Here is a 27,777-nt window from a genome sequence, read left to right on the forward strand (position 1 = left end):
GGACTGTAGTTGTGCTCCTTCAGTGCAAGTGTATCTCAACTTCTTAGTACTCCTAGTCCTTAAATGGCCATCCTGTAAAGAGGGGACATACTATATCTGAGAGGTTAAAAGATAGAACAGAGGGTAGAAAAGTGCAGGGAGATTCGTGCAGAGCCCAGTGATGCAGGAGCCAGGCAGAGGGTTCCTGGATGTGCAGAACCTGAGCCAATGAGTCATGGCCTGAAAGGAAGGACTAGAGATAAAATAGGTCTCCTCAGAGGCTCTGGACAAGTTGGGGATTCCAGATATAGTAGTTTCAAGAAATTATAAAGAGAAAAGTTGGGGCCTGAGAAGAGGAAAGACTCTTTCTTTACTAGATACTAGAAAAAAGTTTAGGCTTGGGCTATATTATAAAGACAGAGATGAAATCTAAGACATAAGCTGAACTGAATTGGAATGATGAAGTTTCTTTAAACTCCTGAGGCTTTCTCAGGCAACATGTATGACTGGCTTTGTTGCATATGCGTAACAGACTGCGTGTCTTTTAAGTCTAGTCATACCATCTTAAGGTAGTAAAGGCTTTTGTAAACAAAAACCCAGTGTTTGAATTTGAGTTCAGGGGAAGTTAATGTTCTCCAAAGCCTAGTTGGAGATCAGTTTCCATCGAGGACAACCATGTTAGGACTCACAGTGAAGAACTGTCATGGGATGAGGAGAGACAGCCTGTGTCACTTTGTCATAGGAGCGTCAAGGTAAGAATGATGACAACAGCAGCAGCCAACATTTACTAATCACTGACTGTCTGAGAGCCTTTCCTGAGTTACCCATTCAGTGCATTTGATCACATGGTTTGGGATTTCACTCGACTACTTTGGTTTCTTACCCAGCCATGACCAAGACAGACTTCACAGCTCTCATGCCAAAGTCGTAGTGATCCTGCTGAGACAGCTGCTCACTGCAAAGCTTATACATCTGAGTCATTTTTCTCGCTAATATTTTACTGGATTCAAATCCTTCAGAATATAGAATTACCTAGAATAGAAAAAATAACGCAATGCTTATTACATTGTATTGATAACAATGTATTAGCATGATACCAACATAGTAAAAATTGACTCTAAGCATTATATCTTCCCAAGTTGTTATGTCCTTTAATAAAGAAACATAAAAATTGAAGGGAAAAAGGCTTTCTGTGCCACAGGAAACTGGAAGGCAGAATATTGTATGGGGATACCTAGGCACTGATTCTGTTTTCCATCTGTAGATGAAGATGTAGCTTTGGGAACATTTGGTTCAAGGAACAGAAGAGCCCAGCTTTTGAAAATGTTCCCATCGTGAAAGTTGGATGGTGTCATTAGGCCTGAGCACAAAAGCAACAACTGAGCTTCTCTGATCCGACAGGAACACCACCCTAGTGGAAGGTGATTGCTACTAGCTCTCTTAGTTTCCTGAGGAGTCAAGGGAAGCCATGCAAAGATTGTCAGCCTCTCCTCTGCCTTTCTTCTGACAAGTTTCTGCATCCTTGATTAAATGAATCAGATGATGCTTAGTGTCTTTGACAGTGGAGCTGGATGCAGACCCTTTTTTCTATGTATAATCTGCCTGAAACACTGCAGTTGGCTTCAGATGCAGAATTTAGAATGAGGCCGAGTTCTTACTGGTGTCTGTTTTGTTTACAGACCTATCCCTGCTGATTAGCACAGTGCTCTGCACACAGTAGGTGATTAAAAATATTTACTGACAGGCTGGGGGCAGTGGCTCACGTCTGTAATCCCAGCACTTTGGGAGACTGAGATGGGTGAGTCACTTGAGGTCAGGAATTTGAGACCAGCCTGACCAACATGGTGAAACTCCATCTCTACTAAAAATACAAAAAATTAGCCGGGCATGGTGGCAGAAGCCTGTAATCCCAGCTACTCAGGAGGCTAAGGCAGGAGACTTGCTTAAACCTGGGAGGCAGAGGTTGCAGTGAGCTGAGATAGTGCCATTGCACTCCAGCCTGGGTGACAGAGCCAGACTCTGTCTCAAAAAAAAAAAGAAAAAAAAAAAAAAAACAAAAAACTGACAACAGAATCTAATTCATTTAAACTCTAAAAATAATAGGAATAGCACTCAGAAGACTAGACTTTTAAATTTGTCCAATCCATTACTGAGTAACATAACAATAGGACAAAGCATGAGATGTGGACAACATGTTGGACTGGGCTCTCAGCTTGGTTTTCTTCCTACCAGGTTGGGACACTGAGCAAGTCATTTATTGTCTCTGTTTGCAGAGAGGGTCAAGAGTAAAGATACTACCTGCCTTACCTGCCCCCCAACCCACCATGCCCACAGTGGGTATGGCAGACCCCTGAGCTGCCGTAAGCATTATACTAATTGACATAGTTTTGATATTTATCCCCGCCCAAATCTCACATTGGATTATAATTCCCAGTGCTGAAGGTGGGGGCTGATGGGAGGTGTCTGGGTCATGGGGGTGGATCCTTGATCCCTCATGGCTTGGTGCTGCTTTGCAATAGTAAGTGAATTCTGAGATCTGGTCATTGAAAAGTGTGGGGCACCCTCCAACCCACTCTTTCTCTCTTGTTCCTGTTTTCACTATGTGCAGTGCCTGCTCCCACTTCACCTTCCACCATGAGTAAAAGCTCCTTAAGGCCACCCTAGAAGCCAAGTAGATGCCAGCACCACACTTTCTGTACAGCCTGCAGAACCACGAGCCAATTAAACCTCTTTTCTTTATAAATTACCCAGTCTCAGGTATTTCTTTATGGCAATGCAAGAAAGACCTAATACACTAATATAGGTTGTAATTTTCCTAATGATAGGATTTGGAACAGTCTATTCTATTCTTAAGCAATTACTTTTATTTCACATAGAAGAATATTTAAAATTAGCTGTTATCACAGGAATTTTCTGAGAAATTCCATCCTAAAGGGGTAGTGTCCCTTCTTAGGAAATGCAGTACTGAGCACACAAGGGGCCTTCTGGAGTCCTAAAAATGCCTTATATTTTGGTGTTCGTGGTCACACAGATGAATGCATGCATAAGAATTCACTGAGTGACACCCTTATGAGCTGTGCTCTTTATTGTGTATAAATTATACCTCAATAAAAAGTGCCATGAAAAATATGTATAACATTTAGCTGGATGTAGTACCATGTGCCTGTAGTCCCAACTACTCAGAGGCTGAGGTGGGAGGATTGCTTGACCTCTGTTTGGTTCCAGCCAGGGCAGCCTAGTGAGACCCTATTTCTCTTTTTCTAAAAAGTGCAAAATTCAAATATATCAATTATTTTTTAAAAAATTATTTTATTTTATTTTATTTTTATTTTTATTTTTTTTTTGAGACGGAGTCTCGCTCTGTCGCCCAGGCTGGAGTGCAGTGGCCGGATCTCAGCTCACTGCAAGCTCCGCCTCCCGGGTTCACGCCATTCTCCTGCCTCAGCCTCCCGAGTAGCTGGGACTACAGGCGCCCACAACCGCGCCCGGCTAATTTTTTGTATTTTTAGTAGAGACGGGGTTTCACCGTGGTCTCGATCTCCTGACCTTGTGATCCGCCCGCCTTGGCCTCCCAAAGTGCTGGGATTACAGGTGTGAGCCACCGCGCCCGGCCTTTTATTTTAATTAATTAAATATTTATTTATTTATTTTGAGACTGGGTTATGAGACTGGCTAATTTTTATATTTTTGGTAGGGATGGGATTTCACCATGTTGCCCAGGCTGGCCTCTAACTCCTGGACTCAAGCAATCCTCCCGCTTTGGCCTCCCAAAGTGCTGGGATTACAGGCCTGAGCCACTGTGCTTGGTCAAATACATCAATTTTTGGCTAGCATTTAAATTCTTGGCTATTTAAAGCCAGTTTAAATAGAAAGATGCCTAAGTGGATACAGAAAAAACAAACATGATTATAAATAATTAATTTGTTAATGATTACTATTTTTTTACTAAGTTGATACAGACTTATAAGCCAATCTCCACCCACCTCATAGTGAGGAGGCTACTACTCAACATCCCTTGACTCCAGTAAAAAATAATGTGCAAAGAGAAATAAAAATAATCTGTGTTTTTGTAACTAATCCAGACATTTTAATTCCTAGAGAGGAACTGAAAAACCCCAATGAACTGGTTAATTAAACTCATTGATTCTTTCCAGTTTTAGGGGCCTATCATATTCCAGATATCATTCTGGGTATTACGGATATAGCAGTAAACAAACAAACATGCAGGACTTAACATTCCATGTGATAACAATCGTATCTACACTTAATAATGTATAACCATTACTTGTGGCATTCATAAAGGAAACTTTGTACCTTGGTAGAATTGAATGGTAAATAAAAGAAACAAGTTTACATTTCTACTGCTTTATAATGTGATGCTCACCTCTGCAATCAAGGCATAATTTGGAACCATCATCGCAAATGGTCTAAACAGGGCTTTCAAATTATCTGGCAATTCAGTTCTGCCTGCATAGCCAGGATTCATTGTGATGAAGGCTGCACAAGTCATCACCAACTTTATTTCCCTCCCCTCAAACATGAATCTAGAGAGCTGTTCGAAGATAAAATATAGGTTAACACTCTTCCAGACACTTGTAAAATTTTTTACCTAATTATCACTCGAATGCAAGACTCATGTAATGAAGCACTAAAGCAAAGACTACTGAACACCATTGTTGGACAACAGGGAACATTTCTGATTCTGTCCTGTCTATTTCCAATATCTTCTGGGCTCTGTGTTTCCTGATTTCTGCCTCCCTGCACCTGACTTGCCCAAATTGTCTCTTCCTTCCTAGTCAAGTCCTGAAATCTTCTAGGTCTGAACATTTACTGAGCCTCTTCAATTCAACTTTCTTTTTTTTTCTTTTTTTGAGACAGGGTCTTGCTTTGTCTCCCAGGTTGGAGTGTAAGTGGCATGATCAGAGCTCACTGCAGCCTTGACATCTCAGGCTCAAGCAATCCTCCCACCTCATACCTCAGCCTGCCAAGTAGGTGGGACCACAGGCATGCCCCGCCATGCCCCACTAATTTTAAATTCATCTTGGACTTACTGACCATTAAACCTTCTCCACTCCCACTTTCTGGTATTCCCCAAGAAATTTCAATCTAATCTTAGTTCTTGAGTTGTTGAGGCCCCACTGTCACTGTTTTTGTCACCACCCCTTCACTTTTACTTAACAGCAAACACTTGTTGAGTGCCTGTTGCAGGTGAGGCAATAGGTGAGGCAATAAGTGAGGCATGGAGGCACACAGCTGAAGGAGCCTCACTCTTGAGATCACCAGAAACTCCCAGGCTTGCTGTCTGCAATCAACCTGGAAGCCACGACCACACAGTGCAACACATGCTACAGTGCAGGTGTGTGCAAAGCCCATGGAGGTAGTAAGCAACCTGCTTGGGATCTGAAGAAGGAAGAATGATGTTTCAGGTGAAGGAACAGGGGCAGCCATTCCAGGAAAAGTGAGCAGGAGCAAGAAACAACACTGCATGTTCCAGAAATGACCGGCAATTTACTTTGCTAAAGGGCAAAGTTCCAGAAAGCATAGCTAAGCTGGGCCTGAGCATCAGGAGTCTTGCACACCAAACTAAATAATTTAGATTTTGTCCCATGTTTGTCGGGAAGCAGAGAAGACTTTTAAGCAGAGTGATAGGATTGAAGTTGGCAGCAGAGAGGTTGGACAGGCTACAGACAGGGAGATTAGTAAGGAATGATCACTGGGGACACGATGAGAGCCAGAATTCAAGAGGTGTAAGTGGGGAGGAGAGGCATCTAGTAGATAAAATTAACAGGATTTGGTGATGGCTTAGATTCTGGGACTGACAGTGATGGGTCAAATCCAAGGTGAGTTCCAGGTTTCTAGTTGGGCCACTAGATGAAGGTGCTATCAACAGACATGAGGAATACAGGGAAGATCAGGATGGAGTAGGGTGATGTGCCGCAGCCTGGAGGAGAGAATGGATGGTACAACTGGAGACCTTTTCTGCTGCTGCTGAATGATTGCTTGTGCTAGCAAACCCCTCAATTTCTGTGGTTTAGTTTATCTATTTCAAGTTATATACCCCACTCCAACGGTCTTATTTGGCACTGGCAGCTTGAGGACGAGGCTGGTTATCTGCAGATGCTCTCCTGTCTTTCTCTGCCCTCACGTGGCTGCTCTCCAGGGGGCAAAGCTTCAGTTCTGCCTCTACTCTCTCTGGTCCCCGTCCCCTTACTCCATATACTTTGCTGTCACTGAACTGCTCAACTAGATGATAATAACTTGCATAATATAGAGTACGCTATCTCTGTATTTAAAGATCTTGCATTTAATGTAGGCCTCCCCAGAGTATGCAGGAACATGAGGGGGTCCAGGTAAGGGAGCTTAGACTTTAGGGTCTGATAATTTTTGATGTATATGAAAATAGTTTTTAAACTTTGAATTCTTTTCACCTATTACCTTGAGGGAAATGACATATACTTCACATAGGTTTGGTGTAAGATGAAACAAGTGTGAGCACATACCACAATGACTTACACAATTTAGTAGTTCACTATAGTCCAAGTCATGATTGCTTTTGATTAGTTCTATAGTTCGCTTTTTTGCAGAGGGCGATAATCAAAATATTTAACAACTCTTATCAGGGCACCTTCCAACGAGATAGCCTCTGCCTCTGGAGCTAGAGCTGAGTCCAGAGTGCCCCGTGCTGTGCCAGGATGAACCCTTATTGGTGGATTGAGAGGAGGTCTGGCGCTCTTTGGAAAGGGCCAAGGGAGTAGTGGGGGCCCTCACAGGGCTTGGAGCAGTGCTGTTTTGGTTTGTAGAGGCTGTACACCAGTGCTGCCCATTGTGACCAGATCTCCAAAGGTCAACACAGAGTGGTAGAGACTTGGTCCCAACCTTCATTGCCATTCGCTTCTGAATATGAAATTCCTTCTCTAGAGGCATGCTTATAAGGGGCTCAAACAAATTTTAAATAATAGGACCACTCAGTATTTTCATCTCACCCCATATTCCTTGGATTTTTCCAGTCCAGTGAGCTCTGGAGAGCCAAGTCCCCTTGAGCTCCCCAGGATTCCTCCCTAACATTTTCAGCATCTCCTTCCTAAAATGTAACATTCTGTGAGTTACTGACAAACTTAAGGATTGCTACCTTGAAAGTCGATTGCCCAGTGCCTTACCTTTGCCGCTTTGGCGTTCCTAATGGTAATGAGTTGCTGCGCAATGACGGACAGAACTTCTATGTCAATTCGATTAAATTCATCAAAGCAGCACCAGGCCCCTGACTGTGCCAAACCACTGAAGAAGCGCCCCATCATCTGAAATCAAAATAAAGCAGTTCAACTTTGCATTGCGTAGTTCAACGCCTTCAAAAATTAAATTTTGAGCTGAAATATTAAAGAAAAAAGAGATGGTATCTGCAAATAAGCGATAGTTTTATGTGAATACTGGTCTATGTCAGAAGTAAACACTTTTCTACAAGAGGAAATATGTTTTTGAGTCTCTCTAAGTGATTTGAATCTGTTTTATTTTTAAACAAAATGACAATCTGACCAATTTTCCTTCTTGTTTATAACCTCCACTCACCTCTGCAAATACTTGACAGATTCTCAAATAATCTGACACATGGAACATACAAACTTAAGGACTTTAAAAAAACTTGCAAAATTTTACTAATGGAAGCTTTCATTGTCTTTAGAAGGTATTCTACATGGTGGACACACACAAGGACTACTGAGCAGAAGGCACACCTGTGCAGATTATGGCAGCGATTCTTAATTTCTTCTACAGCAGAATCCTAATGGTGGAGGAAAATGAGAACGTACCATCTAAAGTGTGGCATTTCTTTTGGGCACTTGAGATATTGGTTAAGCATGTGTATAAATCTTGCGTTATATCATATCTATCTCTTTAGTAGTAGAACTAATGGTTTTAAAATTTCAAGGTGGTCAACTGAACACATACTACTTCTTCCCCTTCCTCTGATTCCCACAAATCACAGAAACACTGATAGATCTGTGTGCATATCTCTCTCCTTTTCTGTGTCCACACTTATACCTGTACCTGCTTGATAAAAACATAATGGAAAGGGAAACCAGCAGGAAGAAAGTTTTGAAAAAAAAAAGCTGGAACATGGAAAGTATAGGGAAACAGATTGTCCAACTGAGAACAGAGAATTGCAGCGCCAAAACAGAGGGAGGGGAGTAATGCCCTTCATGAGGCCTCCAAGAAACTCCAAACCCAATATCAATACATGCAAGTTGGAGTACATGCAACATGAATACATACATGTAGAAAAGCAGACATAGGCTCTACAGAAATATTTGGAAATTAGGCAAAGATCCACACTTGGAATGATTGGGTCTATGGGTCCTTCCTCTCTCTGTTCTTCCTTCCTCTCACCCCAAGTAGAGTAAACAGGGCCCTTGAGATTTTAGTGCTGTCATCCCCACCAGGCTAAAACGAAGGACTGCCTCATAAACAAAGGGGGAGATCTGCCTTGGGGAGATATTAATATTAGGAGATACTGGGAGATGACATTATGCTTGGGAGATAAGGAAAGCAGAGACAAGGAGAGAAAGATGGTTCCAGACTTCCACTTCAGTCACTGAGATTCAAAAATAATAAAAGAAAGTGAAACCCACTGAAATACACTACATTAGAAGGAAAATCCTTATTATTTGGCATTCGATGTGGGCTTTCTCACTTACTGGCTGCTTGGTGTGCGTACATTCTATGGAGAAGCCTGCTGGCTACACATTCTATACTCCCACAGAGCTCTTGGCAGCTCTTTCATTCAAGGAAGGGGCATTTGGGGGAAACAAGTTGTTTACACTAATTAAATTAGTCCTTCATCTATCCTTATGAACCAATAGGTGAAGATTCAAGAAAGAGAAGGAATGAGAAGAATAAACTAATGAGCAACTTTGGAGAAAGTGGAGATAATTTAGGGAGCAGAAAGTAATTTTACAAAATTGAAATGGAATCCTCAGAGAGATCTGGGAGGGAAACACATTCCTAAAATAAAACAAGATACTCTAAAAAAAGAAATTAGTCAGAGATAAGAAACAGTCCCTGGAAATTAGTAATAATATAGCCAAGGTAAGAGAAGTTGAATGAACTCATGGAATGATAGTACTAAATGATACTCATGGACAGTACTAAAGACCAAGTTGGTGTTCTGTACAACAAAGCTGCGGAATGCTTCCATATTGTAGGGGAATGGTCTTCATACTTAGGATACACGTAAGTCCTGGCATACGTGGAGACTTCCCAAGGGATACTTATGAACAGACAGTTCTAAAGGAAGTAACAAAGAAAATTCCAGATCTTGATCTGTGACACAGACTCTTTACTAATATTTTTCTCTTTGAGAACATGTCTGTGGTCATGGTGGTTCTTCATTTCCATTTGCTCTTCAAAAATGACCCTCTCTCTCTGCCACTCCTGCCTCTGCAGTTTGTGTCTGGCTGAGGAGGAGAGTGGGGGGTTTGAAATCCAGCCCTGACATGGCTGCTGACTTGGTGAACATGTGCCACAGGTGTGGAGGCTCAGCAGATAATACTAGCAGGCTTGCTCTTATCCAAACCAGATCTTACGATGGTGCATTGCTCCAGGATGCAAAAACCTCCAGGGTGCCAAACAAAGGAGCAGTTCCAAATATTGATCATGAATGCAGGAAAGCTTGCAATAACTGGCTGGTTAACAAATACTTTTTCGAGTCAGGTGATCTCCAATTCTTCGTTTTCAACAAAAGTGAAGGACAGGGTCAATGCCTACAGGCCAAAGATAACCAGGAACACACCTGTAGTCAGACACAATTGGGTTTACCACTCGTTGCAACAAGGGAGAGCACACTCTGTGGGAAACCAAGGTTTCTCTCAGTAAAAGGATATCAGGAGGACTTGTCACAGGATTTGGGCTTGTGTTAGAAAATTCTGGGGAAGGGTCAGTGAAGAAGGGTTTTGCTCTATTAGTTTTTAAGAGCTACTATAACAAATTGCCATAAACTGAATGGCTTAAAGCAGCAGAAATTTATTCTCTCACAGTTCCAGAGGCTAGAAGTCTGAAATAAAGGTATCAACAGAGCCATGCTCATTCTGAAGGTTCTGGGGTGTAGGATTCTTCCTTGCCTCTTGGTAGCTTCTAGTGGTTGCCAGCAACCCTTGGGATTCCTTGGCTTCTTGTACTGCTTCACTCTGATCTCTACCTCCTGTGTATCTTCACTTGGCTGCCTTCTCTCTCTCTGTCTATATCCACATTTTTCTCTTCTTACAAAGGCACTAGTTAGTTATTTGATTAGGGCCCGTAGAATTCCAGTATGGCCTCATTTTAAACATCTGAGTCTTTACAAATGTAAAGACTCAAATTAGGTAACATTCAGATACTAGGCATGAGGACTTGAACATATTTTGAGGGGACACAATTCAATCCACAATATTGTGGATTAGGTGCTGATAGGAAGCAGGGGCAAACTTATGATGGATATCATAATCATATTATACAGGAGGCTGATGGATAGCTGGCTGAGGCTATCATTGGTAAAGGTGAAGCAGTTACACAGCTTAGCCTGGAGAGGGAGATATTAGACTATTTTTTGTGGTTTGGACAGCATTGTTGTGTGTTCTCAGACACGATTATGGCATCTCATTCCATAATGGATGCATCGTGACCTGGTCTGTAGTTGGTGGCCTGTGAAATTGTTTGTGTTCCACCGGAGAAGCAAATAGTCTGAGTCAGGTTGGCTCTCAGCTGATAGCAGTCAGGGGTTATTTTGTTTTGTTTTGTTTTTCAGAGATGAATTGTGTAGCAATTAATTGACGATTAGAAATAAGTTTTGGTGTTATTTCTATCATTTTATTTTGTGATGATTTCTATCAAAAAATCTTTATTCTGAAAAATTTCAAACACACACAAGAGGTGAAAGAAGGTATATGTCACCCAGCTTAACAATTACCAACATTCTGCTATTTTCAAAATACTCTCCAACATTTTTTGTTGGTATTTTAAAGCAAACCCTAGACATCATATTATTTCACAATAAACTCTGTAACACATAAAAACCCCCAAATTACCCATATCAATACTGCTAACCTACTCAAAGAAAAACCCAATAATTATTTAATATCTTGTTCAATTTTCCTCAATCGTACTGATATTGTCCTTTTACAATTGGTTTGTTCCAATAAAGATACAAGCAAGGTACAAACATTGCATTTGGGTACTGTGCCTCTTAAATCTCTTTAAATTTATAGCAGTTCCCTGAATCCTCTCTCTTTTATGCAATTTATTTTTGAAGGTCTGTAAGTTATTTTCCCTATAGAATTCCCCTGATTCCATATTTAGCTGATTGTATTCTTGTGGTGTTAACACATTCCTTTATCTCATACACCTGTATTTCTTGAAAACTGGTATTTAAATCTAGAGACTCCATTAGATTCATTAGGTTGAAGGTAAATTTTTTTGAACAGGAATAATTCATAGCTTATATATCATAACAGGAGATACGTATTTTTTGATTGTCAAAGTTGTGATTGATCAGTGGATTACTATCCCGATTCGTCCATTATAAAATTTCCAATTAGTCTTTAGTGGTTTTAGCAATGATGGTATACCATTTCATACTCCTCAGACTGACAGCAGTTATGGAACCTGACAGCATGGGCACGGATGTGGAGCATAGGCAGCTCTTATACACTTGCAGGGGGAGTATAAATTACCACAATCATGGAAGAAGCATTTGTCCTTATTGAGTCAATATGATATGTATATGTACCTTGAGACCAACTCCTATATTCCAAGCCAGATAAACCATGCACCCATTCACCTGGAGGCCTGTGTAATAATGCTTATTGCAGCATTGCTTACAGTAGCAAATACTATATTAGAAACAACCCAAATACCTATCAGAAGAAAAAAACCATAAAAACAGAGCAGTGAAAATGAATTTAAAAAAATAGAGCTATAGTAATCGCCTGGATGAATCTCATAGACAAAGTGCTCAGTGGAAAAACCAAAATGTAGAATGTAGCACACAAAATGGTGCTATGTTTTAAATTTAGGACTACACACATACATATGCACACATGTGAATGATAACCCGCAAATTCAGAATAGAAGTTATCTCTGGCAAAGAGAGACAGAGGATTTCAAGTGCGCTGGTAACATTTTATCTCTTAGCTGGGAGGTGGCTAAGTAGATGTTCATTATTTTATTCTTTATATCTTTTTATGTTTCTAAATTTGCATATAATATGTACTTTTTTGAAAAAAGGGAGAGAACATTTGACTTGAATCAAAAGACGTGTTCAAATTCTTTCTCTGCCATTTTCTAGTGGTGACTGCTGGCGAGCTACTTCACTGTCCAAATCTCACTCCCATCTGTGCAATGATGACAACACTGTTCTATCAAAGAGGACTGTTGGGAAGGTAAATCAGATAATATGCCTTCTCCTGAGTCTAAACACAAAGTCTCAGCCCAGTGCTTGAGTGTTTCATTTGCTTTTTGTAGAAAGGAAGAGTTTCAAAGGAGACCAAACCCAGAGGAAAACTTTAGGGCAAGAGAGTTCCTGGAGGAGCAGGAACTAGGTCTTAGGAAAGGCAGCACATCTGACCAGGGATCTGCAGGGTGACCTCCTTCTGCCCAAATCTCTCCTGTCTCTTACAAAGTTGTCAGGCACCGGAAAAAGCAGGTAGAGAAAACAGGAAAAGGGGACTGGTCAGAGCCCTGGGGAACCTCCACACATGAAGGGACATTTAAGGCAGAAAAGAATAGCCCTTGGAGACAATCTTGTTTTGCTTAGAAATCTTATGTTGCAGAAACCCTTAGAGGATACCATTCCTCTTTCTCTGGAAACTGCGTACCACATCTAACTCTCAGCAGCCATCCATGCCTGTATGAGTCAGACTATACCCTCTTCTTCTGGCTATTGCTTACGAATCTAGGGGTGATCACTTGAACCCACTTTGCCAGTTAGAATCCTACTTTCAAAATTTGTAATATGAAAATATGCTGTTTTCTCTGCAAGGTTCTAGAGAGAAGGCTCTAAAGTTCCCAATGCCAAGGAGTTGGCTGCTCTCGTTCCTACTCAGCCTGAGTCATGCTCAGCTCTTCTCTGGATTCCGTGAGATATCCCACTATCTAAGTAACCTTTCAGTAAGTTTATTTTTTCTTATTGTTGCTTAAAATGTAAAATAAGTGTGTTTATGTGTTTAGCAATCTAAACAAATACAAGAAAATAGCAACAAGCAAGAGAAAATATGAGAGTATTTAAGAGAAGTGGAGAACAGAAGTAGGAGGCCCAGAGCAGAGAACAGAGACAAAATGATAAGCAAAGAAGCAATAAAATAAGGTCTCACTAGGCTGACAAGACATATTTTTCCCGTTAAAGAGCTTCCCAAAATGACAAACCAAATGAATAAAGAAAATTATCTTATGTAGACACATCCTGGTAGATTTTCACAATACCGAGGATCAAGAGAAAATCCTATAAGCTGCCGGAGATAGAGAGGAAGCAAAATATTACTAAACCTCCAAAATTTATTAAGCCATGATCAGTTTTATCATTAGCAAAATGCATACTAGAAGACAATGAAGTGAGGCCTTCAAAGTCAGGTGAGAAAATCATTTTAAACCTATAATTCCACCCTCTACAAATTATCAATCAAGTATGATGACTCAGTAAAGACAGAATATTTATAAACTTGAATGGGAAAAAAATTGCTCAAGGAAGTATTCCAACAAAATTAAAATGAAATATAAGAAAGATGCAAAACTGAAATACAAAGAACAGTGGCAGCTGAATCTACTCTAGAACAGTGGTTCTTAAATCTGAGTGTGCATCAGAATCACCTGGAAGTTTGTTTCAAAAAAGCCTCTCGTTGCTACGCTCCAGCTCCAAAGTTTCTGATTAAGTAGGTCTGACATGGGGCTTTATAATTTGCATTTCCAACAAGTTGTCAGGTGACGCTAATGCTGTTGGTTCAGGGTTCATGCTCTCAGAACCACGGTCTAGGGCTTAGCTTCTCAAAGTGGACCAGTATCGATGTGCACCACCTTGGTGGATGTCAGAAATGCACAATTTCAGGCCCCACCCCAGACCTGCAGATCAGAATATGTAGTTTAATAAATATCTCCGGGTGATTCACAGCACACAGAAGTTAGAAAAATAATGGTTCTGGCCGGGTGCAGTGGCTCACACCTGTAATTCCAGCACCTTGGGAGGCTGATGTGGGCCGATCACGAGGTCAGGAGCTGGCCAAGATGGTGAAACCTCATCTCTACTAAAAATACAAAAATTAGCCGGGCGTGGTGGTGGGCGCCTGTAATCCCAGCTACTCAGGAGGCTGAGGCAAGGAACTGCTCGAACCCGGGAAGCGGAGGTTGCAGTGAGCCGAGATTGTGCCACTGCATCCTGGGCAACAGAGTGAGACTCCGTCTCAAAATAAAAAATAAAAAATAAAAAGTAAAAAATAAAAAATGAGAAAAATATTGGTTCTAGAAGTAAACAAAGTGGAAAGAAAACACGATCCACTAACCCTGAAGCTTAGGACGTTTACTTTGAATGGCAGGGGTTTGTGATGTATGTATTGATCTTTCTCTATGAGGCCAATTATTCTATTAAATTCCACTATGAACAGTCTTTGATATTATAAGTGCTGTATAAGGGATTTACATTTTTATGTTCAGCCCCCAGACAAAGCAATGAAGATATAATTTAGTTATAGAATAAAATACAAATTTTATAAAATTTGACATGGTAAAAGTGAGGTTGAAACAGAAAGTCCAACTTCATTAGACACACAAAGTTGTGTCTAATAAAATCCTCATCTATTTAATGTGTTGGCAGATAGTGTCCAAAGTGGGTACATAAAAATATAGAAACAAATGTATGCTTTTACAGTTTAAATAGCAACCACCAGAAGAAATAAAGCCAAACAAGGATTCCTGCAAATCCATGAGCTTTTTTTAAGGGGATCTGTGAGGCCAAAGTGTTTTCATAATAATACCAAGGTGTTATATGCTTTCTTCACTCTCACTCTCTCATGAGAGTACAGAATATGAAAAGATGTGGATATGATTTCAGTTTTTACATAGCAAATAACCTTTAAGAAACTAACATTTGTCAAGTTTTGGTGTAGTTCAAAGAAGAGTATAAACAGTTAACTGAAAAAGTTCTTTAAAATATTCGTCTTTTCAGAGTCTATATCTATGTGAGGTTAGATTTTCTTCAAATGTTCAACCAAAAAAATGTATCTCAACAGACTGAATGTAGAAGCAAATCGGAGAATCTGGCTGTCTTCTATTATGCCAAATATTAGCATAATAGCAATATTTTGAAAACATTAGAGATTTTCAAAAATATAAAAGTGGGACAATTTTTTTTGTTTGGAAGTTTTCTCATTAATTTTTAAGAGTGTAAAGGGGTCCCATGACCAAAAAGTTTGAGAACCACTGTATTGAAAAACCTTACCAGGAATTCTCACCTCCCACATATTTCATGTTCAATACACCATTCTCTGAATTGCCAATTTCCTACTGTAAGCTTAGTCCTTGTTCTTCATTTTCCCTGCTATTCTATCTTGTACCTCATCTCATTTCTTTCTTCTTACTGACATGTACAGATTTTTTATTTTTTCATAAATAAAAAATTAATTTATCAATTGATTGATAATCATCCCCTGGCCTTGATTCTCATCCAGACTACCCAGACTACCATGTGTTGACTCTTCTCCCTTGCTCTATTTATTCCACTTTAGCCATTATTTGCCCCATTTCTTTTCTCTTGCTTGTCATCACTCCATTCTCACTTTATTTTGTTATGTCATGTTGCAAATAGAGAAAGACATATAAAACACTTAAATGTTAATATTCAGATGCAAGAACTGTACCTTGTAGTCCAAACCATCCGAACAGTTAAAGACCACACACTGGATGGCAAGAGCTTTTGCCAGATCTTTGGTAGTCTCTGTTTTCCCAGTGCCAGCAGGACCAGCTGGTGCACCCCCAAGGTCAAGCTGCAAAGCTCCCATGAGGCAAAGATAGCAGCGATCCTGAAGAAAGTAATAAATTATCAATATGAAGGGAACCAACTCTGGCCACAAATTAAGTCATTTCCTTTCTATGGGGGAAGGATTATTATTTTCTATGAAAAATAGAGCAACTGAAATACACCAAAAGATCCATGTACATAATTAAATAATGCAAATCTTTGCTTTACGAAGATGTATTCATAATAAATTCTTTCAAGAATTAATGTCATATGAAACTTTTCAAGACTTTTGATTGAAAAGCACACTCATGTCAATATTAACCTAAGTGATCAATAACTTACTGTGAGTGGAGTAATAACCAATCTTGGGCATGCACCCAAATATTCATAGCCGTAAGTGTACTGAGAGAGCGCCATTCTAGCCACACAATTATCCAGGTCTATATCCCAGTAATAGCGCAGTTGTCTCTGCCAGTCAAAAGACTCAACTGTCTCCACCTATATATGATACACATATTAGATACACTCATTTCAGAAAGCAGTATATAATTTTAGTTAAATGAAACAGTTACCTTGGATTGAACAAGTTCAGTGACTATATCTCTTGCATGCACATCAATGGTTATCAATGCAGTTAGGATGTTTCTGTGTAATTTAGGAAGACTGCCTCGAACTATTGCAGCCAGGGCATTTAATCTCTACAAATAAAAAAAATTGTCATGGTGAATTTTCCAAGATCAGCTTACATATATATATTATCTCTTTCACCATTCAATTTGGAGAGACATTGCTAAAAACCAGCTAATTTTAAGAATCTATAATTTTGTGACCAAACAGGACAGTACTTTTCTTTAATTCCCATGAGACTTCTGTGAACTATATACTGTCTTTACCCCTATTGTACATTTGAGGAAACTGAAGGTCAGAGAGCATAAGTAACTTGATGGCACTCACACAGTTACGAAGTAGCAAAATGAGACCTGAGTAGACATTTGCCTCCAGAAAAGCCCATGTTCTTAACCACTATGTGATGATTTTCTAGAGGAGAGTGTCCTCCCTAAAAATTAAATGTGGTTAAAGGTGATACTCTTCAGTTTTAGGGGTGGTTTTCCCATTAATAATCAGAAAGTCTGAGCATTTTAACCTAGCCAATGTCTAGTTAAATGAAAAAATTTTCAGAAAGAGTTAGCTAAATTTTTACTTGATTTTTACCTAAATAATTAAATCTTTTTCAAAGAAGAGCAGCGCCTCTGAGGACCTTGCATCATTGTGCTGAAATGTCACTTGGGCCAACCCTGATGAGGGACCATCTCTACGTAGAGGCAAAGGAACTTTCTTTAGGGAGTCATTTCTCTTTTCTGAAGCTATGGAGATGAAATTTCTTTGAGGAATTTCATGAGAGTGTTTTCTCTTACTTCAATAAAGTTGTTTTATTCAATAAATAAATATTTATTGAATATTTACATATAAATATATATAAAGTTGTTTTATTTCAATAAAGTTGTTTTATTCATAAGGTTGTTCATTTTTCTGTTTTAAGGGTGAATCTTTAAAAATGTAGTATTACTTGGAAGTAGAATTGAATTTGGAGTTAAAGAGTTGGCTTAGGTCCTTACAAGATATACTGTTTGTAAATATTTTCCTTTATTCCCCTGGTTGCCTTTTCACTCTGTTGATTGTTTCCTTTGTTGTGCAAAAGCTTTTAAGTTTGATGCAATCCCATGGATCTATTTGCCTTTTGTTGCTTGTGCTTTTGGTGTTATATTCAAGAAATCAATGCCAACGCCAATGTCAAAGCTTTTCCCCTATGTCTTCTTCTAGGGATTTTACAGTTTCAGGTCTTACACTTAAATCCTTAATCCATTTTGAGTTGATTTTTGTGTATGGTATAAGACAAGGGTCTGATTGCTCCTGCAACTTAATAAGCAAAAAACAAATAACCCAATTAAAAAATTAGCAAGGGAATAGAATAGATATTTATCAGAAAAAGACATGCAAAGGGCTAACTGGGTATATGAAAAGATGATCAACATCACTAATCATAAGGGAAATGCAAATCAAAACCATAATGAGATGTCATCTCACAACTATTAGGGTGACTGTTATCAAAAAAACAAAAGATACCCCATGTTGGCAAGAGCGTGGAGAAAAGAGAACCCTGGTATGCTGCCAGAGGGAATATAAACATGGTGCAGCCATTATGGAAAACAATATGCTGGCTCCTCAAAAAATTAAAAATGGAACTACAATATGACCCAATAATCCCACTCTGGTACACATCCAAAAGAAGTGAAGTCAGGATCTGGAGGAGACTATCTGCACTCCTATGTCCATTGCAGCGTTATTCACAATAGCCAAAATGCGGAAATAACGTAAGCGTCCATCAAAGGATGAACACATAAAGATAATATGAGCTGGGCATGATTATCATGCCTGTAATCCAGCACTTTGGGAGACCAAGGCAGGAGGATCACTTAAGGGAAGCTTTTGAGACCAGCCTGAGCAATACAGTGTGACCCTGTCTCTACAAAAAATAATAATAACAAAAATAATTAGCTGGGTGCTATGATCACGTCCCTGCATTCCAGCCTGGGCAATGGAGTGAGATCCTGTCTCTTAAAAAAGAAAAAAATAAAAGAAAATGTGGCATACACATACAATGAAATATTTATTATTCAGACTTAAAACAAAGGAAGTCCCATGACATGTTACAGCATGAATAAACCTGGAGGATATTAAGCTAAATGAAATGAGTCAGTCATAGAAGGATAAGTCTTGCATGATCTATTTATATGAAGTATCTAAAATAGTTAAATTCATAGAAAAAGAGTAATATGGTGATTACAGGGAGCTAGGGAGAGGAGGAAATGTGGAGTTGCTGTTCAACAAGTATAAAGTTTTAGTGCTATTGAAATGCTATTTAGTAAAATAGCATTTCCTAGCTATAGCTAAAAGTTCTTGATGGTAAATTCTTTGAATTATTTATCGTTTTATTGTTAGCTGCCTGACAGACAACTATTTCTATTTCTAACTATTTCTGTTAGTTGCCTGACAGGCAATGTATTTCTACAAAATAGCGGAAATAGAATTAGAGCCTAAAAATAGAAATGGCATGAATCTGGAGGTTTTCCTGGACTGAATAAACTTCCCTGAGAGGTATCCAGGAACTAGTGAATACAGTTTATGCTTAAAAGTTGCAAACCATTATAACCGTGATGTTTTGTTCTGGAATTGTTTTTCCTCCTATTTTCACAAGTATTCATATGAATACTACACATACATTAAGGTAGTGTCCCTAAAAAAAGTAAAACACAAATAATTTTAGTGAGAATTCTAAAGCTTTGTAAGTCATGTCAGAGCATTAGAATTTCTGAAATAAAGTGAATTTGCATTAACTATGCTTTAAAAAAAAACTAAGACCGTCTTGCAAGACAATAATGTCACTTTGTTATAGATCTCACCTCAAAATTTACTTTTTCAAAATTCTCCAGGGCCTCTATGTGATTACTGTGTTCTGTTTCCAGACATTCAGTCAAATCACGGCACCACATAATTTGAGAAATGGTCAGGATAACCTGCAAGAAAACATCTTTCTTAAATATGTGATACATATCACCAAAAAAGAATACAGAAATATGAAATGTGAGTATGAGTTACTTGAGAAGGGTGGCCAGCCACCACCCAGTCTGTCCTCAGTTTCCCCTGATAGTCAGCGATGGCAGCTTTGCACAGGCGACGCAGAGATGTGAACATGGCTTCTTCCACTTTACCAAGCCATTCTTCTACATTGCCTCGGGCCTTGAGGCCTTTCCCCAAGCTAACCTAAAAGGTAATCAGAGCATTGATAAAGTGGCTTGTGTGGGACTTGTAAGCTGTATGCCTTCTGTATTTCCATGACAGAATCCTATGCTATATAAACGCTGAAGCCTGACCACAAATACTGAAACTTCTATTGACATTCCACTATACATCTATCTCCTTTCACCCGACCTATTGCTTTATTTTACTGCTTCCACTTGGAGTCAACTCCCTGAAAGAGTAGTCTACATGCACTGCATGGAATTCTTCACTTATTTTCACTTTCCTACTTGCTGCTATCTGATTTTTGTCCCTGATCACTTCTATTCTCAAGTTTTCCCAGGTCCTCCCAACTGAAAAGTCCAAATGACACTTTTCAGTTCTTGTATCTATTTTTTTGGACTTCCAATGGTTTGACTGTCATGGCTGTTTTGGTTTCCTTGATCTGCTCTTCTTCTAACCTCTCTTTACATTTCATGTTTTCCTGAGATTCTATCCTCGGTCTTTCCCCTTCTCTTCTGCACCAGTGATAAGCAAATTCTTTTGCAAGAGGATCAATTCAGAACAAATAAAATGTTTATATGTTCCCATAGATACACCACTGTGTTCTTACTGGACCCAATTCCTTAGCATTTCCCTGCACAGTTCCTGTGTCTGAAATGTCTCCCATGCCCACGTAGAAGATACTCCCCCTTCCATCATACTTGACTTTGTGTGTGTGTGCATATGTGTAGCTCTCCTCTGTGAAGTCACTTGATTCCTCACAGTGTGCTAATATATTCACTCTCTTGGTGTTCCCCATATGCCAGGGGCTGTGCAGTGCCCTGGAGATGCTGCTGCCAGCAACTAACACTTAAATAGTGTTTACTGGGTATTGCTTTAAGTAATTTACATACACTATCCCCTGAACAGGCTCATCACTCCATTAATCAGATACAATTACTAATCCCTGTCTTTTGGATGAGATTAAGGGGTGGGACTTAGTCCAAGTGGCCTGATAGTAGAACCAGTACTCTTAATCAGTCCATTAGTGTGCCTCTTGTGGGGAGTTAAATAAGACATGGTTCTAGTTTTCTCCACTATATTTCCAACAACAGAACACATGTCTTTGTTATTGCATTTTCTGTGGTGATTTTCAGTTGTTTGTTCGACTACTTCTCTGTTAGACTTTGAGCTCTTTGAGGGCAAGAATTTTATCTTGGTTATCCTTGAAATTGCTGAGCCAACAGAGTACCTGTATGCTTAGAGCGAGAATAACCCTAGAAGAGTAACAAAGTTCATCAATAAAGAAATATAAACAAAAGCACCTCACCCTTTCTCCCTCTGGTGACAGCATTGCCAAAATATCATTAGTATAAACCTTTTCTGGTTCTCCATCAATACCAGGAATCTTTCCTTCAGCAGGAGGCATGAGAGCAAATTCGAGCTTTGAAATGGAGTCGAAGCATTTCCTTAAGTGTGGCTGCACAGCCTGTGGATTTCGTGTCTGGGCCAAAATCTCCAGAAGTTCATCATTTGACAAGAAGTAAAACCTGGATTAAAGAACATCCTTAAAATATAACTTGAAATTGAAGTATAGTCTCAGATAGACATAAAAGATAAATTCCTTAGCCACATCTCTTCCCTGTCCACCAATTTCCTGGACCTCCAATTATACTGGTCATGGGCTTCTGGGGAGGCCACATATCTCTAAACATGATTTCTGTGAAAATTAGTGATGATGCATTTAGGTGTGATGATTCACACCTAGAATTACTGTCTAGTACATAAAAGATAGACATTGTTCATAAAAACTGTAAAAATGCTAGAAACTGATGTGTTCACATATCTGTCTTAAAGTCTCCAGAGTGAAGATGTATTATTTCTTTTCCCTAAAATCTAGCCTAGTATGTCACACATACCTGATATTCAATACATTATTTGTTGAAGAGTTAATAGATGGATAGGTGGTTGCAGGAGAACCTTATTGGGTTGTGTGAATGTGTACTGGGCCATTCTCTTAACTCAAAGGCATTTGCTATTCTCTGCAGTATGTGCTACTGTGAAAATTGGCATAATATAATTTTGCCAGCACACCATTTCCAACCATGTGAGGCTATACATATGTAGAAATAAAACATTTATATATATTCCATATTATTACCAGCAAGATAGATAAAGGAAATTGTAAACTTACAGAATATTATTTTGCTATAGATTGGGGTTGGCAAGTTACAGCCCCAGGCCAAATCTGGCCCACCACCTGTATTTGTAAATAACGTTTCATTGTCACACAGCCATGCAGACATACTGTCTGTGGCTCCTTTTGTGCTACAATAGCGGACCTGACTACAGAGACTGTAAAGCCTACAAAGCCTTGAATATCTACTATGTGACCTTTTATGAAAAAAAGTTGTTTGTCCCTGCTCTAGATAATCAACAATATTCTAAATGCCAGACTTCATGTAATATAGTTCTTGTATTATGTTTAATCTCTCCAAATGACTCAAAAGGAATTTTATTTACTATTCTAACTGACTATCCTAGTTCATACTAGAACAGATTAGAGCAATTAACTATTAACATTTAAGACAGTGATTTTCAAACTTTTGTTTTTTTTTTTTCCCAATCAAGGGTCCTTTTTACTGCTGTTCCTATCCCCAACTCTCTCATGTTTTGGAGGACTAAATGTACAAAACAGCATTTAGTAAATGCTCTAGATTGTTGACGGTCAACTTAGCAATATCCCTGCATTAGGGAAAAGCTGGAATGACATTTCTACAATCTCTTTCCAGTAAGGTTTCAGATTAAATGCTGCCTATGAGATGCTCTTCTATGTGACTGAGAAGGTGGGAGGAAGCAAAGCCATTATTCCCCAACTTGAGCATGAATGACTGAAGTTGGTGGGATTTTATCCTTGGTTTTCAGGTGTCCTCCTGACAATCCCTCCCTTTCTTGTTGCAGGAAGCTGAGACTTTGGTGGCACTTCCCTGAGACCTCTGCCTGTATTTCCAGATTTCCTCAAAGTGGTCCTCAGTTCTTCCCTTCTTCTGCGTCTAGCACCAGTGAAAACTTCTAATTCCCTGACTGAAACTTTTGCTCTAAACACCTCGAGTGGCTTCTGTGTTTTTGACCAAAGCTTTCCCAAGTAATATAACTAGATGTTAAAATTTCAGTTTCAGTTTTGACTGAAGTTCTAGGACTAGAGTTGTCATATTTCAAAATGAGATGTCAGGTCACCTGGGGCTGACTTATGGGGAGATGGGTGAAGACTCTAGAGTCCTCAGTCACTTGAGGGTATAAAAGTGTTAAAGCTGGAGAGGTTGGACAGCTAGAGATAAGAATATTTTTTGGTACAGAGATGTGCTAAGGGTGCTTGCTATGCCCATGAGAAAGGGTGTGGTTCACTCTCCTCAAGACTAGGCGTCTTGGAGAGCTTAACATGCATCCCCACCAATTAACCTAAAGAAAATTGCTCAGGTAACAACAGTCTCTCTTAATCTTTTACACACACATTGTGCACATATACACACATGCAACAGGCACACATATTCATTCAACAATGAAACAGTAAAACAATGGGGTGATCAAGAATCATTTCAATTTGTGGGACCTAAAAATTGAAACAATTGAACTCATGGAGACAGAGAGTAGAAGGATGGTTACCAGAGGCTGGGAAGGGTAGTGGAAGGGTTGGGGATGGGGAGGTGGGGATATTTAATGGGTACAAAAAATAGGAAGCATGAATAAGACTTAGTATTTGATAGTACAACAGATTGACTATAGTCAATAATAATTTAATTTAATAATCAATAATAATTTAATAGTCAATAATAATTTAATTGTACATTTAAAAATAACTGAAAGAATATAACTCGATTGTAACACAAAGGATAAATGCTTGAGGGGATGGATACCTCATTTTACATGATGTGATTATTATGTATTACACGCCTATGTCAAAACATGTTATGTACCCCATAACACACCTATGATATACTAAAAAAGTTAAAATTAAAAAAAATTGTTTCAGTATCTTACTTACCCACTTAACTATTTATTGAATATTGTATTTTATCCTTGAGACTTATACTCCCCAATTATGATAACTAGTTGGATTTTCATTATCATAGATCTTTTTTGTTTCTTTCTCTAGTTCCTTGATGCTTTGAGGTTATAACTATAACCTCAACTTGATTGACAGTCATAACTACTAAAAAATATCTTAGGTTGCTTTATAAACTTACCTTGGAAAGATAACTCTTTTTGATTCTAAGTATGCCTCTAGGCACTTCTGAATTTGGTCAAGTAATGCATTATTGTTTTGAAAAGTTTCCAGAAGTCCTGTTCATTAAAAAAAAAAAAGTATTGGTAAAACTGTGTTAAAATCAAATTGTTTTCTGAAAAAAAAAATCACTTTAAAATGTAATCAATTTATGAATCTTCTCCCTAGAAGACTATTTAATAAAGCTCTCATAAAAATATGTTTTGAGTTATCCAAATCTAAAGTTAAAACGAGTCACGGAATTGCAAAGGCAATAAAAAAATTACAATCATATCATCAGCAAACGCTGACAGTTTGACTCCTCGTTTACCAATCTGGATGTCTAGACAGTAACTGCTGTCTTCAAGAGACTCACCTAACACATAAGGACTCACATAAAGTTAAGGTAAAGGGGTGGAAAAAGATATTCCATGCAAATGGACATCAAAAGTGGGCAGGAATAGCTATTCTTATTTAAGACAAAACAAATTTTTAAGCAACAACAGTTAAAAAAGACAAAGAAGGATATCATATAAAGATAAAAGGACTTTTCCAACAAGAAAATATCACAGTTCTAAATATATATGCACCTAAAACTGGAGTTCTCGAATTTATAAATTTATAAAACAATTAATACCAGACCTTAGAAATGAGATAGACAGCAACACAATAATAGTGGGGGACTTCAATACTCCACTGACAGCACTAGACAGGTCATCAAGCCTGAAAGTCAACAAAGAAACAACTTAAACTATACCCTAGAACAAATGGACTCAACAGATATTTACAGAACATTCTACCCAACAAATGCAGAATATACATTCTATTCATCAGTACAGAATAGTCTCCAAAATAGGCCATATGATAAGCCACAAAACAAGTCCTAATAAATTTAAGAAAATCAAAATTATAGCAAGTACTCTCTCAGACCACAATGGAATAAAATTGGAAATCAACTCCAAAAGGAATCCTCAAAACCATACAAATACATGGAAATAAATAACCCTAAAGACTCATCCAAAAAGCTCCTAGAGCTGATCAATGAATTCAGCAAAATTTCAGGATACAAAATTAATGTACACAAATCAGTAGCTCTGCTATACACTAACAGTGACCAAGTTGAAAATCAAATCAAGAACTCAACCCCTTTTACAATAGATGCAAAAAAAAAAAGCTGCAAAAAAAAAAAATTACTTAGAAATACACCTAACCAAGGAGGTGAAAGACCTCTACAAAGAAAACTACAAAACACTGCTGAAAAAAATCATACAACACAGACAAATGGAAACACATCCTATGCTCATGAATGGGTAGAATCAATATTGTGAAAATGACCATACTGCCATAAGCAATCTATAAACTCAATGCAATTGTCATAAAAATAACACCATAATTCTTCACAGAGTTAGAAAAAAAAATTCTAAATTTCACATGGAACCAAAAAAAGAGCCCACATAGCCAAAGCATGATTAAGCAAAAAGAACAAATCTTGAGGCATCACATTACCTGACTTTAAACTACACTACAAGGCCATAGTCACCAAAACAGTAGGGTACTGGTATAAAAATAGGCACATAGGCCAATGGAACAGAATAGAGAATCTGGAAATAAAGCAAAATACTTATAGCCATCTGATCTTTGACAAAGAAAACAAAAACATAAAGTGGGGAAAGGACACCCTATTCAACAAATGGTGCTGGGATAACTGGCAAGCCACATGTAGAAGAACGAAACTGGATCTTCATCTCTCACCTAAAAATCAAATCAAGATGGATCAAAGACTTAAATCTAGGACCTGAAACCATAACAATTCTGGAAGATAATATTGGAAAACCCCTCTTGACATTGGCTTAGGCAAAGACTTCATGACCAAAACCCAAAAGCAAATGCAACAAAAACAGAGATAAATAGATGGGACTTAAACTAAAAAGCTTCTGCGTAGCAAAAGAAACAATAAGCAGAGTAAACAGACAACTCACGGAGTGGGAGAAAATCTTCACAATCTGGACCTCTGGCAAAGGACTAATATCCAGAGCCTGCAAGGAACTCAAACAAATCAGCAAGAAAAAAACAAACAATCTCTTCAAAAAGTGAGCTAAGGATGTGAATAGACAATTCTCAAAAGAAGGTATACAAATGGCCTACAAACATGAAAACTGCTCAACACCACTAATGATCAGGGAAATGCAAATCAAAACTACAATGCGATACCACCCTCCTCCTTCAAGAATGGCTATAATAAAAAAATAATAGATGTTGGTGTAGATGTGGTGGAAAGGGAATACTTTTACACCGCTGGTAGGAACGTAAACTAAGACAACCACTATGGAAAACAGTGTAGTGAATCCTTAAATAACTAAAAAGTAGATCTACCATTTGATCCAGCAATCCCATTACTGGGTATCTACCCAGAAGAAAAGAAGTCATTATATAAAAAAGATTCTTGTGCACACATATTTATAACAGCACAATTTACAATTGCAAAAATATGGAATCAGCCCCAATGCCCATCAATCAATGACTGGATAAAGAAAATGTGTCTAAATATACCATGGCATACTACCTCAGCCATAAAAAGGAATGAGATAATGGCATTTGCAGCAACCTGGATTGATTTGGAGACCATTATTCCAAGTGAATGGAATGGAAAACCAAGCATTATATGTTCTTACTCATAAGTGGGAGTTAAGCTATGAGGACACAAAAATGTAAGGATGATACAATGGACTTAGGCAAGTGGGGGAAGGGATGGGAGGGAGCTGAGGGATAAAAGGATAAAAGACTACACACTGGGTACAGTGTACACTGCTCGGGTGGTGAGTGCACCAAAATTTCAGAAATCACCACTAAAGAACTTATTCATAGAACCATATGCCACCCGTTTCCCCAAAACCTATTGAAATAAAAATAAATAAATAAATAAATAAAATGCAATGGCAGTGGTATGGTCTTTTCAATAAAAGGTACCAAGTTAACTGAAAAATAAAGAGATAATTTTAAGTAAAAGTAAAATATACTGTTAAGATTTTAAAAGCTTTGGTATTATTTGATAAAGGAAAGTTCTATTACTTTAAAATGGGGGGGAATTGACTAAGAACTTTAACTATTACCTTTAATAATAATATCAAGTATTTACCAAGTATGAACAAGTATATTTAATATGAAACATTTTTAGCTGGTGTATCCCACTTTTGGGGGGCTAGGAGAACAAAACCAAAGCCAAGCAGTTGCCTTCTCCTTGACTCTCCAAACCAAGCCAGTCTCTATACCTACTCACTGTCTGTCACTTTCTTACTGGCATCTTTTCTGTATCCTCTGCCATCTTTAAATGCCAAAATTGTGGTGATAGGATACTATTTCTTTATCACTAAACTACAGCTCCTTAAGGAATAAGATCCATGTCTTGTTTATCTTTGTAGTTTTGGTGTTTATCATAGTAGCTGGTGTCCCCACCTGCCCAAGAATCAAATCCACAGTCTTGATCATGGTTTCCAAGGCTCTATGTAATCAATGACCCAGTCTGATGCCCAGTCCCCCACCTAAACACTCTTGCCTCTCTTGCTTCACCTCCTAAGCCCTTCTTCTGCATTCCACTTCAGTTTGCATTGGCTTCCTTGCAAACAATTGGGCATGTGAAGCATGCACTCACTTTGGGAGCCTTGCCTTTAATCTTCCCTCCTCCTTTAACAATGTTCCCTTTGATCACATACATGACTCACTCCCTCATTCCTGCAGGTTTCTGCTCAAAAGTCACTTTATCCAAAAAGCCTTCTGTCACACACACACACAC

The 27,777-nt window shown here is 38.6% G+C and overlaps 1 protein-coding gene across 1 annotated transcript in view; it reads right to left on the bottom strand.

The window, feature by feature from the left end:
- DNAH6 (dynein axonemal heavy chain 6) overlaps positions 1 to 27,777 on the bottom strand; it is a 381,338-nt gene that overhangs the window by 185,669 nt on the left and 167,892 nt on the right. The window contains exons 23-32 of the mRNA XM_015112750.3: positions 23,971 to 24,067; positions 21,057 to 21,276; positions 19,604 to 19,768; positions 19,408 to 19,521; positions 16,519 to 16,644; positions 16,289 to 16,444; positions 15,846 to 16,007; positions 7,137 to 7,274; positions 4,364 to 4,531; positions 863 to 1,011 (exon numbers count right to left, since the gene is read on the bottom strand). Coding sequence (XP_014968236.2) covers positions 863 to 1,011; positions 4,364 to 4,531; positions 7,137 to 7,274; positions 15,846 to 16,007; positions 16,289 to 16,444; positions 16,519 to 16,644; positions 19,408 to 19,521; positions 19,604 to 19,768; positions 21,057 to 21,276; positions 23,971 to 24,067 — 1,495 coding nt within the window. The remainder of the gene's footprint in view (positions 1 to 862; positions 1,012 to 4,363; positions 4,532 to 7,136; positions 7,275 to 15,845; positions 16,008 to 16,288; positions 16,445 to 16,518; positions 16,645 to 19,407; positions 19,522 to 19,603; positions 19,769 to 21,056; positions 21,277 to 23,970; positions 24,068 to 27,777) is intronic.

This window comes from Macaca mulatta, chromosome 13 (genome assembly GCF_049350105.2).
Source record: "Macaca mulatta isolate MMU2019108-1 chromosome 13, T2T-MMU8v2.0, whole genome shotgun sequence".
Taxonomy (NCBI): Eukaryota; Metazoa; Chordata; class Mammalia; order Primates; family Cercopithecidae; genus Macaca; species Macaca mulatta.